The sequence below is a fragment of the Bacillus rossius genome, chromosome 2 (assembly GCF_032445375.1).
Source record: "Bacillus rossius redtenbacheri isolate Brsri chromosome 2, Brsri_v3, whole genome shotgun sequence".
Lineage (NCBI taxonomy): Eukaryota > Metazoa > Arthropoda > Insecta > Phasmatodea > Bacillidae > Bacillus > Bacillus rossius.
In genome coordinates this window covers 125,866,490-125,882,397 of record NC_086331.1, presented here as the reverse complement: position 1 = coordinate 125,882,397, position 15,908 = coordinate 125,866,490, and the positions used below count along the sequence as shown (strand labels likewise).

The 15,908-nt window shown below is 36.1% G+C and overlaps 1 protein-coding gene across 2 annotated transcripts in view; it reads left to right on the top strand.

Moving 5' to 3' along the window:
• LOC134529784 (cadherin-23) overlaps positions 1-15,908 on the top strand; it is an 82,979-nt gene that overhangs the window by 47,149 nt on the left and 19,922 nt on the right. For both annotated transcript variants that reach the window (XM_063364228.1, XM_063364229.1), the window contains 5 exons: positions 3,575-3,688; positions 6,099-6,383; positions 11,028-11,211; positions 13,042-13,268; positions 13,371-13,497. In XM_063364228.1, coding sequence (XP_063220298.1) covers positions 3,575-3,688; positions 6,099-6,383; positions 11,028-11,211; positions 13,042-13,268; positions 13,371-13,497 — 937 coding nt within the window. The remainder of the gene's footprint in view (positions 1-3,574; positions 3,689-6,098; positions 6,384-11,027; positions 11,212-13,041; positions 13,269-13,370; positions 13,498-15,908) is intronic.

The window sequence follows — 15,908 nt, the reverse complement described above, 5'->3', positions numbered from 1 at the left end:
TCTTGCATTTTCAAAGTTTACTGCTGCTACTTATCCTGATGTTTTTTGCACAGTAAATGCCAGATTATCAGTATTGATTTTGACCGCAGAATGTTCAGAGGATGAAATTATTGAAGAAACTCTAAATAAAATGTAAAATTAACTATCAACTTCTTTCTCCTATCCTCAAACACACTTCTCAAACATGCCTAAATTGTGTAGGATCAGGGGAGCCTTTGTTTGACAATAGGTAAACCAACTGTCAGTTTAATTGTTATATGCTTATGGGTGATGTAATTTCTGTAAATAAATATGTATCATAATATACATTTTGTATTAATTGAAAGAAAATTTTAATTTTTTTATGTAGTACTGAACGCATTTCAAACACTGCACGTATCAAGAACCGTATTTACCCGAAAATAACGCGACTCTGAATATAATTTGACCCCAAACTTTATGATTTTATGAAAAAGACTTTATGTATTGGAAAATTCAATTAAAGTACATAGCACTTGAAAATAATTTAAATTAGTAAATTTATTCCATATTTACTAAACCTTTACTGGTGCCACTTTCGTCAGTAGAGTGGCCTCTTTTAAAATACCAAGCTACAATTAGAAGAAAAAAATAGTTTTTTATGAGTGTAGTTCAAAAGTGGTCCAGAGAGCAAAGAATGCCATGGTCACCTGGGAGGGAGAAAGTGAATGGCAGGGGATTCCTTCGCCAGCAGCCAGCGTGAGGAGAAGTGAAAGGAACAAACTCCATTTTAATCCCATCTCTTATCTCACATTCTCTCATCCGTCACACCTGTGCAGACGTTCAGGAAGCCCGGGACTAGAGTGGCCTAAGTGACGGCTGTAGTTTTTCAAATAAGCTGTTCCCAGATGAAGATAATGCTACCTTCATATTTAGTTTCAACAATTTTGGTATAAATCTTCGCCTTATATTCAAGTAAATATGGTACCTAACTTACCCTAAGTGAACAAGAGAAGAGTGCAAGTAGTAAACAGTAATTTAAGGCAGAAAATAAATAGCAAGTGTTTCCCTGTTCATTCCACACTTAATTCTCTGCGACCAACACCGAGCAAAAGGCTTACTGACACAAAGCATGGATAAGATGCTTGCACAATTTAGTCATGCCCTCTGGCAAACTTTAAGAGAGCAATAATTAATGCAATTACAAATTCACATACAGCAAAAAAACATTCATCAAATTTACAACAAAGAAATTCAGTTATCAGCAACATTTGTCTCTGAGAACAGGCTAGTGTAATGCTCATGTGTTTGTGTGTGTGTGTGTGTAACCTTGACTTGCACAAGTCATTCCTTCACTACACGCCTGCCTAAGTCAACAAAGCAGCATTCATACAAAATTCTTTCTAAATAATTACAAATTACAGACTGCAGTAAAAAATAATTACATTAAAGCAATAATAAAAATGAGACACAGTAAACTCAGGACTGTGAACGCCTGAAACACAAGGGAACTGACAGTAAAAGCAACTGAATTTAGCGAGCTTATTTAATGCTCAAATCACAAACGGGCAAATGTAATACACCCTAGCAGATGTGAATCCTCAGAAGTAACCATTGCAGAATAAATGACCTCAATAATTCAATATTAATGTTTACATACAAAGTAAAGAAATTAAATCCAGATAAATTTTGTATGGTATGACACTGAAATGAATTTAGAAATATATTTTACGCCATAAGTAATGATTAACCCACTTCATGGTATAGCCCACCACAGTTATGTCATACAACATACAGGTACTTGCTAAATGTTGGCCATAACTACACTGTTGCTGAAGGCTAATATTCAAAAGATTAGATTTGCAGAATTAAACACAGTCTGGACCTTAAGGGCCCCGTCTACCCGGGCACACACACGGTGCGCAGAGCTTTAGGAATAACAATGCAATTTCAAAACTACTCAAGACATCCGAGTGGGGTCTGTTTACAAAACGCATGCAAGAAATCGCTGAGGGCTGAAAAGTTCTTTTGATTTCAGATAAAGTTTCTAAATTGTATTTTTAGAAGAGTTAAAATGGCTTAAAGGCATGTTTTCAGAGTAATTTTTAGGCGTGAAACAAATAGATTCTTGAAAGGGCTTAAGGAACTTGTATTACCCCTTTACCTTCATTTCTATGCCATATAATGTTATGGTCACTGCTCAAACTTCACAGTTATCCTGTGACGACGAGAAGACTGCGCGCCAGTCCAGAGGAGACACCGCGCTAGAAGCACCAGCTAGTTGCGCGCTTATCATCCCGCCTCACTAACACACATACACCCCTGACGAGGCGGGCCCCTTAAGGCACGAGTGAGAACCAATCCCGTACATGCACAGTACAGCAGTAAACCAGACCAGAGAGGAGGCAGAGATAGAAAAATGCTTATATTTTAAAAATTTTTATGAGATTTGTTTTTGTTCATTTAAAATTTAAATTATCAGTTAAATTACAATGTTACATGAACTTATTTAAACACTAATTTTACTATTTTATACAATTTCATAGCATAAATCAACATACCATGTTTTATCGTGTAACTGTCGCACCGTTAGTTTAGGGCGTCAAAATTTGGAGAAAAAAAAAGTTCTCACATAAATGTCGCATGATGTTTTCGGTCCAGCTGTTAGATTCCGAGCGCTTTGTGTAGGTAGTTTTCCTGTACAAAACAATGTATTTTAAAGTTGAAATCTAATATTCATTCAGATATTACAGCTTACCTATTTAATTAACAGAAATACAAAGAAGTTGTCTGATGTGTAAATTTTCCTTTAAAGACGTTTTTAAACGTTTTGACCTTTATCTGTTCGTCTTTGTCGCAGCTGTATAGCGCATATAAAAAAAAGCCAGCGCTAGTTGGCATCATTCATGTTTGGTTATGTTGATTCCCATTTAGAGCACGTGCACATAGTCGAATATCAATATCAATAGCTCGCCGATTGCATGCAACGCGCCCACTCTTATCTTGTGCCGAGTTAACTAAATTTGAGAGCCTGTACTCTATTGTGGTAACTGTGTACTACAATGTTAGTTACATGTCAGTTCCCGCTCACGTTCGTGCCATTTTTCTATGTAAAGTTGAACAAATGTTTTTTTTTTTTTTTTGACTTATTAATTTAAATTGTTTGGCATGCTTTTGTATACTCTTCTTTTTAAATAAGCGTAGTTTCTATCAATAGGTTTTGTTTTAATGAATAACTTTACCTAACAAAAAAAAGAATTTTTTCGCATAAAAATCGCACCCCTGCTTTTCAAACTTGATTTTAGTACAAAATGTGCGATGTTTATGTGATGAAACGCGGTATTTTCAGTAATACTGACCAATAAGTTTTGAGAATTATTAAGAAATAGTTGTTTTAAAGTGAGATTGGAAAAATTAGAAGGGGAGATATAATCTTTTCCACCAAAGAGAGAATTAGGGTCCCGTCCTGCTCCGTAACTCTTGTTGGCATGATTCTGAATGTAAATTTAGGGAAGTTAATTTCAGAATAATTACAATTTACTAACCTACACTCCTATACGGAACAAATTGTTTCTCATGTAATTCTTGTATTTTATGCTCTTATTACTTTTTTCAGGTTCTCAGTTTTCAAGTTAGAGCATTTGCTGATGATGGTGTTCGAACAAGTGTTGCCAATGTTGTTGTTGAAGTACAAAACATCAATGACCACAGTCCAAAATTCAAGCAAGAGGTAAGATTATTTGGTTTTATCGTGTAGAATTACTAACTTAAATTACACACTTTTTAAAAAAAATTTGCAATGACAACCAATGTTGAGCAATGATGAATGAGTAGGATTAAGGCCATATTATTTGCCAGCAAGTCTGATATTTGCCTGGCTACAATGTTCTATCCGCGACTGTACTGTCACTAATGACTAGGGGCATTCATATTTCGCGAAAAGATTCCGAGACTAGCTGAAAGTTAAAACACTGTAGCATCATCTGTGTCTCGTGATTTGGTGAGTTACTTTTAGGAACATGTCGGTTCTTTCAACACCAAACACAGTGACTCAGTGTGGAAGCAAACACGTCCTGAGTGGCTCGGTCGAATAACGCAACGACTTCTCTCGCAGACGTCCGCCGATCAGCAAGGAAGAAACCGCTGGTGTGAGTATAACATTTTGCGGTCTGATAGGCGTTTAGATTTATTCGCGAAAAATGCCTACCCCTACTAATGCCTTCACTCTTGCCCTCTCCCAAACACATCTTCTTTGGTGGGACTACCTGCTGTATTTCCTGGAACTGAGGGCACGCGATCACTTACTTGACAAGGAGTCGTTAGCCTTGCATTGACGACTCCACTGCAATTTCAGCATGATATCACCACTGTACGGAATTCAAATGAACAACACTAAAAATACAGGTACTTCCTAATCCTAAATGACAATTAATTATAAAGGTGAAATAGCACTCCTTTTTACCTAGAGATACAGCAAAAATTATAAGTACTTGAGCCAGTTCAACAAGTAAGTATGCTTTATTACTGCTCACTCACAACCTCGTGGAAAATTTTCAAAAAATCTCATTCCGAAATATGAAATTAATATTGTGCAGGGAAACTCAATCATGCACCTGAAGAAAAAAGGCTAAGGAAACTAACACAAACAAATTATGTTACACTGATTTTACAGTAAAGATGAAAAATATAAAATTTTACGTTTATGAAGTACTAAGGATGTTAGTGTGCAGTCTAAACTGCCTTAAATGTGTTACTTTTGAAAAAAAATATTTATTATTTTAAAAATGATTGTACGGCTGTTTTTGGAGAAAAATTAGAAGAAAAAAAAACTATGTAGTAAAAGCTTGACTGCAAGAAAGACAGATGCTGAAGAAAGAGATTTAATTTTTATCGTAGTCCAAGTAAATTTTTAACAAACCGTATATTTATTGCCAGCGCAGAAAACTGATTAACTGCAATTGTAATTTAGATGAAAAAGAAATAGACAAACATAAGCTTGCTTGTACCATGTATATTTATGTATTTTCTTCAAGAAAATTGTGATTCAGATATAGTTACCAAAAAAAAAATGTCTCCTGCAATTTTTTTTTAAATAGTAAAACGTATTATTATATGGCTGTAACCCTAAAGCAATACAAACACACATTGTTAAATTGTTTCAATATAAAATGATTTTTTTATGTTAAACAGTATAAAATACAACTTTCAGTACACGTAGGGATGGTTATGCTTTTGAGTATTTCCGAATGAGCAAAATTTTCAAATTGCGAGATCACACATGATCAAAGTAATTTGTTCAGAGTTTTTTATTTGGTAACTAGATGCCAAAACAATTTTTTGTCGTAGAAAAGCAAAATTTTGTCCATTTTAAAATTATTTATGAGATTTCCATTTTCCGTGATCGTCAAACAGTTTTTTTCTAGAATTGTTTGTAGAATTGAAAAATGAATTCTATATATTCTACTGGAGTGTGTGCTAAAATTTAAAATGTTAAGCTTGTAGCAATACAAAAAAATTTTCCGAAAGGAACTAGGTCCCAACACTTTTTGTAAAAGCACAACAATTTTTTTACTGTATGCACATACTAAATAATTTAAATCTAGAGAAATAAAAAAATCTGTGATGTGGCCTTAACGTCTATTCGACAGCGAGGTCATAGAGATGAAGAGACGTAACAAGATGAGACTGAATGGTTTTGAAAGAGGGAAGAAAATATTTTTATTAAGTAAGTGAGCAAAACTTGTTAAACTTAAGAAATAAACAATAAATGTGTAAGTTTCTAAAGTACACAAGGATGAGATGTTTATAATTTTACTTGTCCATTATATAATTACTTTATCAGCAATCTTTCTTCACTATCTTCGGCATAGTTATGCAATGTTTATTTCTGGTGTAAATTGTTTTGTGAATTTTTTGGTATAAATATTCTTATTTACCATTGTTTCATTAAATTTTTAAACAGTTGTTTGTTCAGTTATGAGCATGATTTTTAACAGACATCTCTGGCATGTGTTATTTAGTTTTTTACTCCCACTGTGTCATGGTATGCAATTTCTTGTAAAGAGCCTTTAAAAAAACACTATCATGTTTGGGAAAAATTTCAAAAACCTGATACTGTATTGTATGATTATTGATTACAGAGCTATGACGTGAAGATTTTAGAATCAGCTCAGTTTCCACAAATGGTATTGTCTGTCCATGCAAGTGACGAAGACGGAGATGATAATACAACTGGCTATGGAACAGTGTATTACTCGCTCAGTGGTGAAAACATGAACTTGTTTACTATTGATGCAGCTACTGGAGTTATTCAGGTTGCAAAGAACGTACAGCTGGATAGAGAAAAGCAGCCAACACTCAAGTTTCAAGTGATTGCGGCTGACACACCTCAAGGAGGAGCTAATCAACGAAAAAGCACTGTAATGGTAAGTTTTTCAAATTATTACTATCAGTTTTCACAAATGTTAAAGGTGTTTTTATTGCTGAAGACTTCTGTATGCAGTTCAAACTAAATCTAATATTTCTGCAATTTATTTTGTTGTACACGCATAGAGAGGTTTAGTAAACAGTATTTAATTTTTAGTGTAAAAACTTACGTCCAGTGGAAATATATTGAGTGGTTTAAAATCAGATTATACTTATACATTTTCTTATACATTACATTAATATGGGTACTAGTGGTGTTTAAGTTTGATATTATAAGGTTATCAAATATTTTTGCTGTTGTGCTAGTTAGTAACAAATAAAATGACAAATGAAAAGACGGACACTGTGCGTGTGATTTGTGCAGTTTCGTAATAGAAAAATAAAAGAGTGCACACAACTATAGCTGTTTAATTGGCATATAGTTAGGATCATGTGCTTAGATTCGTGGTGGGGAGATCTGCCCCCCCCTTCCCACTAGAATCAGAAAATTCCTTTCTGAGGGGGCTTGCTTGTACTTCCAAAATTATAACTGTGAAATAGAAATGATAAACAAACGTAATCCCGCGGGCCTTCCCCCCCTCCCCAGGAATCCACCAGTTTTTCACCCCTGGAGGGTTTCTACCAATGATGTAGAGATGTATAGACTGCTAGTGGGAGGCTTGCGCTCCAATTCTATGCAATCCTTCGCATTGGGCTCTGTCCGCACTTCGCCGTGACACGGCCCGTGCCACACACAGTCAAGCCGTAAATATTAACCGCACTTGTAATGTCGGAAGACTTTCGGCCATGGGTTTTCTCCTCTGGGAAATATACATTTCAGCCCTTGTCGCGGAGACCACTCCTCGCTACACTCTACCAACTTCCTGGGGAATTAGACACGACTTGTGGTTGGTGGACCATCTTTGGCAGCTTGCAGACAATGTCTTGCTGGTTTGGCACTGCGGCTTGTGTAGCCGCACCGTCTACAAACGCACACTCAAGTCATCTCGTGCATCGATGAAGAAGGTTCACTTGTGTCACGTCACCGTCGAAACACGTGACACGTTGTTTGTCAACATGGGCCCGAGCGTGACCGACGAGACGTGATGATGTCCGAAGTCGGATGGGCTTGATGAGGAGTACCGCCGGGAGGGGAAGGAGCGACGTATGGAATTTGAGATCTCTGAGGTTCTAGGCCATGGATTGTGTTATCAGCGCCTACATCCGGTCTGGCAGTGATCGGATCCTGGATCAGGTGATTTAGAGAAGGGGGGTAGCTTGATGTCGTCACAAGAGGAGCATCAATTGCGGCCTAGAGAGGTCCCGGCTGCCATCTCAAGTTTTCACTTGAGTTATTATGTACTTTATTCTCCTAATACCTCTAATTTCAAGATTATGAATTTAAAAAAAATTTGAATTTAAAATTATTTATAATTGTACTTACGTAACATTATCACAAGGTTTAGAAATTTGTGATGCCAATTTTATTTTTACTCAAAATATGCATACATTGATTAAATCAAGCATGTGCCAAGCTACAAAAAAGTTATGTAATCCTTTATTTATCTCTGTATATATATATGCTGCAATGTTTATATATTGCAAACACATATTGCTCAGTTTTGCACTGGTGCAATGTGATTTTCTCATGAAAACCTGCTTAGCAATAGGTTTGTTTTATCTTCCTACAAAATTTAGATTATCCTGTTAAAATCTACATTTAATCTGTAATATAAACAGTTAAAAAGACAACTAAAACTCGTAATAGCATGTATACGACTACAATAATAACAGATCCAAGCGTATAATTTTAAATTAGTTCTTATTCCATGGCAGTTTATATAGTGATAAGTTAAATTCCATGTACTGTATCAAATTACCTACCTGCAACAAACAAAGTCAATTCAATAACTAATCTACTTGTTGATCGCAAATGTTAGGTCGAAGAAAGCTTAGCTAATTTTCAAGCATATTAAACAGTGTATTTACGCATCGCACTACTATGATACTGTTTTTAACATTATGTTTCACTCCTTCCATTTTTATTTATTACCTGCAAAAAGTGTAAATTTTGTGAATAACCTACATTTTAAGGGAATTTACTAGCAACTTAAAGCTTCCTCCCATAAGAACCGATGCTGTTACTGCTTTGTTTTGCCCAACAAGCTGCCAAAACAGCTCTCTGTCTCTTGAGCCCGGGACGTAGTTGTCAAGTCTGTCGAGAGCAAGAAATGGTGCTGAAAGCAGGGTGATAAGCAGTCTATAAACATCTAGGTCATTGGTTACTACCTACTGTTTGTTGACATGATGTTAGCTAAAATTGGTTTAGCTGTAAAGTCGGTTTACGGACGATACTTTAACGTGACGTCATAACAAAACATTGATGAAATGATTGCATACTTTTATGAATAAAATTGAGTCATTTTTATTGAATTATCATTATTTTGTATGGATACAAAGAAGGAGTGAAATGAAATCTACAATTTAATTGATAAATTCACTTTTATTTGCACTCATTAATTCAAATATGTTTATTACTTTAACGAAGAGATTATTTTAACTATAACTTTTATACATATTTGCTATTTAACTTCTTCCAATCTATGTTATTCTGCTAAGGATAGGACGATGATAGGAAAAGTAGGAAACGAATGGGAGTGTTTCAAGTTTAATGTGCTTCGAAAAAGTAAAATTGATGGTTGTTCCAATCGAGTGGAAGAGAGATAGATGCGGCGCAAGCGTACAATGAGCGTAACGGGACACAGCATAACGGAACAATGTGTGTAACAGGACACTTTTCTGTGCATGCAGCCGGCGTTCATCGATTTATTAGATGTTGTCACGTCAAAAAAATAAACTTTTTTGCTTTCAACTTACATTAAATTTTGTAGAGATAACTTAACGCTACAACCACCATCGTGTAGAAATAGTTACAACCTCTGATGCGAATTGTTTGAAAACTGATTTGTTTCCAACTTTTACCAGAGAACACAATTTTAGTCAGTGTAAATTTTGATTATTAGGGAGTGGCATTGTTAGCCAATGTAGAACAAAAGTGACCGAGGAAGATGATTGGTGTTTGCAGTTGTGTTTTGGTAGGTTCAAGGAAGTCCATAAGTCTATTGCATGTTGATTTTACCAGCATTTAATGTTGTTCAATATGATTTACTATTAAATTTGAGCACTGTTTGTTACATTTGCTGTTTAAAGATAATCTGAAGATTACAATTTTATGAGATCATCATTCATCATTACACATTGATATATTTTTGTAAATAGTGCTTGTCATTTCATTCCTATGTCTAGGATCTTACAACCCATTATAAGGAACATTTAGTTTATTATTGACTAAACTATTACCATATATTATGTTAAAATTTAGGATTTGCAAATATTCCAACTCTGTTTTACAAAACTTATATATGTACCATGTATTTTATATTTAGGATACAGTATGTATTGACGTCGTCCGGGCCTGCGGCCCCTTTGAGCCCGATATGACACCGCCCAACCACCATCTCTATTCAAACCTCCCGCTCGTGCGTGCGTGTGTGCGTGTGTGTCTAGCCCGGCAAGAGGGCGCTTAGAATCAGTGCGGCAACCCCCTAATTTGCTAAGTTTAATGTTAATTGTAAACCTTTTGTTTTCATTCATTTTTGCCCCAGTGTTTGTGCAGTTACTCATGTATCCTTTAATTTAAATATCATGTTACTTGAAAGAACCACAGACGTTGCCCGGGCGGACCCGAATAGGCACGGACTTGGACGAGGGTAGGAATGTTTTTATATAAATTATCATTAACTAAGTAAATATTAATGAACTTTAAATTGCCAGTAGCCTTTATATATTTTTCAATGTTAATCTATAATTTACTTAACTTTCGCCGGGGCACAGAATCACAGAATGTAATAACGGTAATTGTGTTGGCGCGGAGGCGCCATGTTAGTCGAGACGAGCAGAGCTCTCGCCCAGTTCATCTTCATCTCCGACCGAGAGCAGACGCGCCAGCACCCCGGGGATCTCAACCGTTGTGAACCACTGACCAAGTAATTCTGTATCGTTAATTCTTTCTAAATCTCTTTCGTTCGTTATCCTCGGGGCAGCTCTCGGTCAGCGGGCTGCATAATTAATTAATTGTCTCAGTCGAGTTTTTTAACCATTGTGTAATAAGCATACTTTATAGCATGGCCACGTGTGTGGACCATGCATTCACTTAAGTCGATTCGTGCCTCAGGCTTTTTAACCGTGTAAAGTGTAACGTGCGTAGAGGGAAGCGTGTTCGTGGAATTAAATCTGGGTATAAGTAAAACCTGAGTACTTTATTTAACCACGTGGTGAGTGAGCCTACTTAGCCTAGGAGTGTGGCGTGCCCGACGCGTAGAGCGGGCCAGGTCTGGATAGATAGGGTAGAAAGGGCTGGTAACTCGTCCCCACTTGGGCTACGTCACGCCCTGAGAGCGAGACTCAGCCGGGTCCACGTGCCCTTACACGTGGTGGCGCCCATGCATAACTTCTTAAAATCACCGGGAACGTGCGCGCAGCCCACAGTATTTAACAACTTGGTTTTGCATTTCAATCCTTGTTTGGTATTGTAATAGTTAGATTATAAATGTAAATAGAATTTTTGAAATTAAAATTTAAGTAATCGTAATTTCTTGTTACAGGTAACCGTTGAGGTGCTTGATGTAAATGACAATGCACCTCAGTTCAACAAGAATTTGTACTCTGCTGTGGTACCAGAGAATGTTGCGGTTGGCACTCACGTGGTTACAGTGATGTCTGTAGATCCTGATGAAGGATTAGGTGGAGAAGTCAGTTTTGATTTTTCAAATGAAGGAGAAGCCAGTGGTAAGTAATTATTTTTTAATGTAACATTAGTATTTGACTGTTTTAATAAGTTGTGTAGTTTTATTAATTGTTTTGTTTTATAACATTGATAAAAGAGCTCTGAAAATAAATTCCAAACTTTAGTAAATTTTCCTTCATTTATTAATAAATTCTTTACTAACATTTAGGTATGCATTTTAAAAACTTGTTTATTTTTTAAAATCTTAAACCCATCTATCCTTATCACTAGTAGTTTCCCAAGCCAATGCATTAATGAGAAACCTAAATGACCTTGAAGGACATCCACATGACATACGTACACCTGTGGCCCACATTGCATCGTTTTTCCCCTCCTTGAATGGAAACGGGGCAATCAAGACAAAATGTTAAAAGAAAACCATACATGATATCCTTAAATATCCTTCAACTTTATCGACACACATAAAAATGCTTGGAGGTTTCTTTAGTCAGCAAATCATTTTTCCAGGCGCATTATTCCTTCATACCATTATCAGCTGAGTGAATCCACCCACATGGTGATTGACGTCATAATGCATCTAATCAAAAGTGTAGGTGATGCAAATGCTCTACATTCCTATGGTATTTAAAAAGTTACAGTGGACTTACACGGCAGCTAGGATTGCCTTTAGAACACTTTATTTACAATGCACAGGTACCTGGCATGTGATTTCCATGCTCTATCTTAGAGCCTGCATTGCCATCATGGTTGGGGGTCCCCTATCCCAATTATGCCCTTTTATTTCTGAATGTAGCTGATGTTATGAGAATGTGTTTTCTGAACAATTAACGCAAATGAAACATTCTGTAGTTTATAGGTTGAGGTACCAAGTGATGTCTACAGTCCTAGTTAATTCATGAAGCTTAGAATACCAGGAACAGTTGCAGGGGGATGGCAAATGACTATTCGATATCTAACCTAAAAAGATCTAAACAGACACTTTTATACGTCTATAGCAAAAACTAAATCTTAATATAAGACTTTCTAATGCCCATAATCACCACACTGACTTGTCTGCATACACACAACATACAATTGATGTAAAAAAAATGTCATGAATTAAAGCACTTTTGCCAGTGATAGTGGTGATCAAGTGATATAGACGCAGTCAGTGGTTGGGATAGGCTGCATGTATATATTATGACTTCTTCCTAAGGAGAAGAAACATCCACATTTAGTTTTTCAGAAGTGTGGAGCTAGAGCTTTGACATGTAACAAGAGTAAATGTTTGGTCATATTTGGCAGTAACACTAATGTTGTGAAAGCAAAGAGGTCAAACCAGAAATGGCATGAACGTTGGTGTCTTCCAAGCAGACTATGACTCGGGAAAGAAGCATTCATTAATTTGGTGTCCAATAGGTTTATATTAGGGCCAAATGTGCAAATGAGTCTCAAAGTCCTTTTGCATTTATGTAGCATTTTGGTGCAACACAAAGGTATATAATAATTGATTTTACATTATAGAATATAATGAGAGCTGTGGAAATTTTGGTTGAGTGATTATGTATTTTATCTGTATTGTTGACAAAGTTCCTAGGAAACATACCGTAAGTTTCGGTGTGCAGTTTATCGCTGTGAAATGTATTTTCACTTGTGGGCGGCTCTCTACCGTAATAGTTTCTCAAGACTGCTTCCATTTCCTCCTCTTAATTAAATTCTGCTGCTCCTCAATATAACTAATGCTCCATTCTCGTTTCATAAATAGGCATGGGTGTATGAGGGAGGACAGAGAATTATTTTGTTTGTTGTTTAGGTAGCTGTCAAGCTTAAACCGATAATCTTAATTTTTATTTTTTTAACTGACTGATTTTTAAATTTTTTTGCTATTACAGGTTTGTTCTCCATAAACCATTCGACTGGAAACGTGAGCACTCGTCAAGCCTTGACTGGCAAAGGCCGCACAGAACCGTACCAACTTATGGTACGAGCTCAAGACAAAGGAAACCCACCTCTCTCATCAGATGTACCACTTATAATTCATATTGGAGACGTTTTTTCGAATGATGGTGTTCCAGTATTTATACGGCCTAAAATTGACGAGCAGGCATACATTTCAGAGGTAACCATGTCTTATATATGTAGTGGCAAAACAGTTTCTTTTCTTTATATATAAACATAGACTGTAAATCTCTCGTAAATTTGTGATATGATTTCATTCCAGAACTCTTCCATTGGCTCACCTGTATTTCAAGTGAAAGCTGCAGATCCTGATGATCCAAATACTCCTAATGGCAAGATTTTATATAAGTTCTTGAATGACAGAACTGACACCCTTGCATTTAGCATTGGTAAGTTTGTAATTGTTTGTAGTCATAAGCCAGAGAATTTGTATTTTAAAAGAATTCATGCAGGGTGTCTCCTGAATCATAAAAGTCCTGAAAAAGCCCCAAAGTGTAGAAATGGTCATAAAAGGCTCAAAAAAGACACTCACATTTTATGTTTTTTTGTTGAAGTCACAAAAATATATAGGTACATGCTACGTTCTCATATACCCACAAGGATTAAATTTGATTTGAATACGAAATAAACTGCAAAATAGGTTACGTATCACAATATTTATAAAGTATGAGAATTTTGGTGGCTTGTATGAGAATTATGTTTTGCAGGCTAAATATAATAAATTGTTTTTACAATAGCTGTTAGGTGTGTTATTTTTGAACCTTTTATTCTAAAGTTCAAAAGTTGTGTTGCAGCAAGTGGTGACAAGTGAGTGGATTTTGGCAAAATTCTTTAACACACATGTTTTACTTCTCTTAAATACCTAAAGCCCTGTGGTTTCATATTATTTGCGGAAGTGAAGAAAATGGGTATGAGTTCTTCGTCTGTGAATCTAACAAAGGAGATTTGATTTGTAATGCAATGGCCATTAATATATATTTTTTTATTTATTTTTTTTTTGCTTCATTTGCCTACGCTGTTGAAACATAAAGTATAATGGGCCTGCTACTGTGATTGACCGCAAACCCATGTCCTACCACCACCATTCACATCTCCTCCGGGACACAGACTACAGATGAATCACAAACTTTTGTTGGCTGATTAATGTGTTTCTAAACAATAACTACCAATTGTTTTCATGCACATATTCACTATTTGTTCTTAACTTACATTATATTTAATATTTAAAAATTTATAGGACTTCATATTGAAATAATGGTATTAATGTATTAAATTTGCTGTGTATAGTAAATGGAAGCACAATTTTACAAAAGCTTGTATTTGCAAATAAAAAAAAATGCAAGTATTTGATGAGTGTGCAAATACTTACATAGCCAATGTTTACTTTATTCACAGACTTGTGATATTCAATAGCCCACTGCAGGTAGCGCCCATCCCTCCATTACCTCTACACGCCTAATCTGATTAGCAGTGGCGCCTCGTCACCCCCTTCCTCTCCCCTGGCACTTTGCCATTGAGCTTGGAGATACTATGTGTCTCTTGAGGGTTTGGCATGTTCTCAGAGCCCTGTTCCCAGAACCCCGTTCCAAGAGCGTGAAATGGCGTAACTAGGATGCCATTGTTCTCGAAGCTTCGAATGTTAGTTTGGGATGATGGTGTAGGCATATAACCACTTACATGCACACTGGTATTTATTCAAACTGGAAAGTTAAAATTTTTAGTTTTTAGAGATGCTGGGAGCCACTTCACGTTAATTAATGAGAATGAAGTCCTGACTCAGAATGTGATAATCATCTGTGTGACTGGTACTGATATCTTAAGGAAGACCTGATGTCAAAACCTAATTCTCTGGGGTAGAAATTGTAGTTAACAATATTTATGAAAACACTATTTGATAGTTTGAGCTGGGGCTCTTCAAACATTCCCCACATTTCAAAACTGTGTGCCAACTCTCTCGCGTATAATAATGAGGTTGACTCACAGATTTACACTCACTGTGGAAATGCCCAAAGGCACAGTTATCTACTTAGGTAATGCTTTGACCACTTCATATAGCCTGGCCAGTTACAGTTAACTGTGAGCGATAAAACCGACTGCTTCTATAAATAATAACTTTAAGCCGCTTTCGGACATAGTGAATCTGGAGTAAGTAGGTCCCAAGAAAGAAAAAAATGTTTACAAAATTACTGAGCAGAGTTAAAATATCAGATAAAATTAAATAAATAAACGATAATGTAAATGGAGTATTGCTAGAATGAATAAGTGGGAGAAATGGGAGTGTGCTGAGAAAACCCACCGGCTTACGGCTATAACTGTCACTTCACATTTCCCACTCATGAAGATTCCAGGTTTTCTTGCCAGGAATGGAATCCAGATTGTCTTGGTGGGAGGTAAGTGATCTGACCGTTCAACTACCGTGGTCACCATATCAGTTACGACAAAGTGTGAAGTCCTCAGGGCAAGCACGTCTTACCTTGGTCAATGGTCAATAAAAACTAGGTAAAAGCAAGTTCTGGCTGGATTCGAGATGGTGTGCCCAGCACCAGCGATCAACTCCAGTTACGTGATCAGACATTAATGGAAATAACTTTACAGAATATACACTGTGACCCTTAGAGCATAACAAAACTCATCCATATTATAAATAAAATAAGTTATATCGGTGTAATGTCTGTAGTAAAATTTGCAACAGCACAAGAGAATTTTTTTTAAAAATACTGTCATTCAAATAAAAGCATACTTTCTGAACATATAGAGCATGCAACCGTCTAACATAATCCAATTTAAAAGTTCACATTAT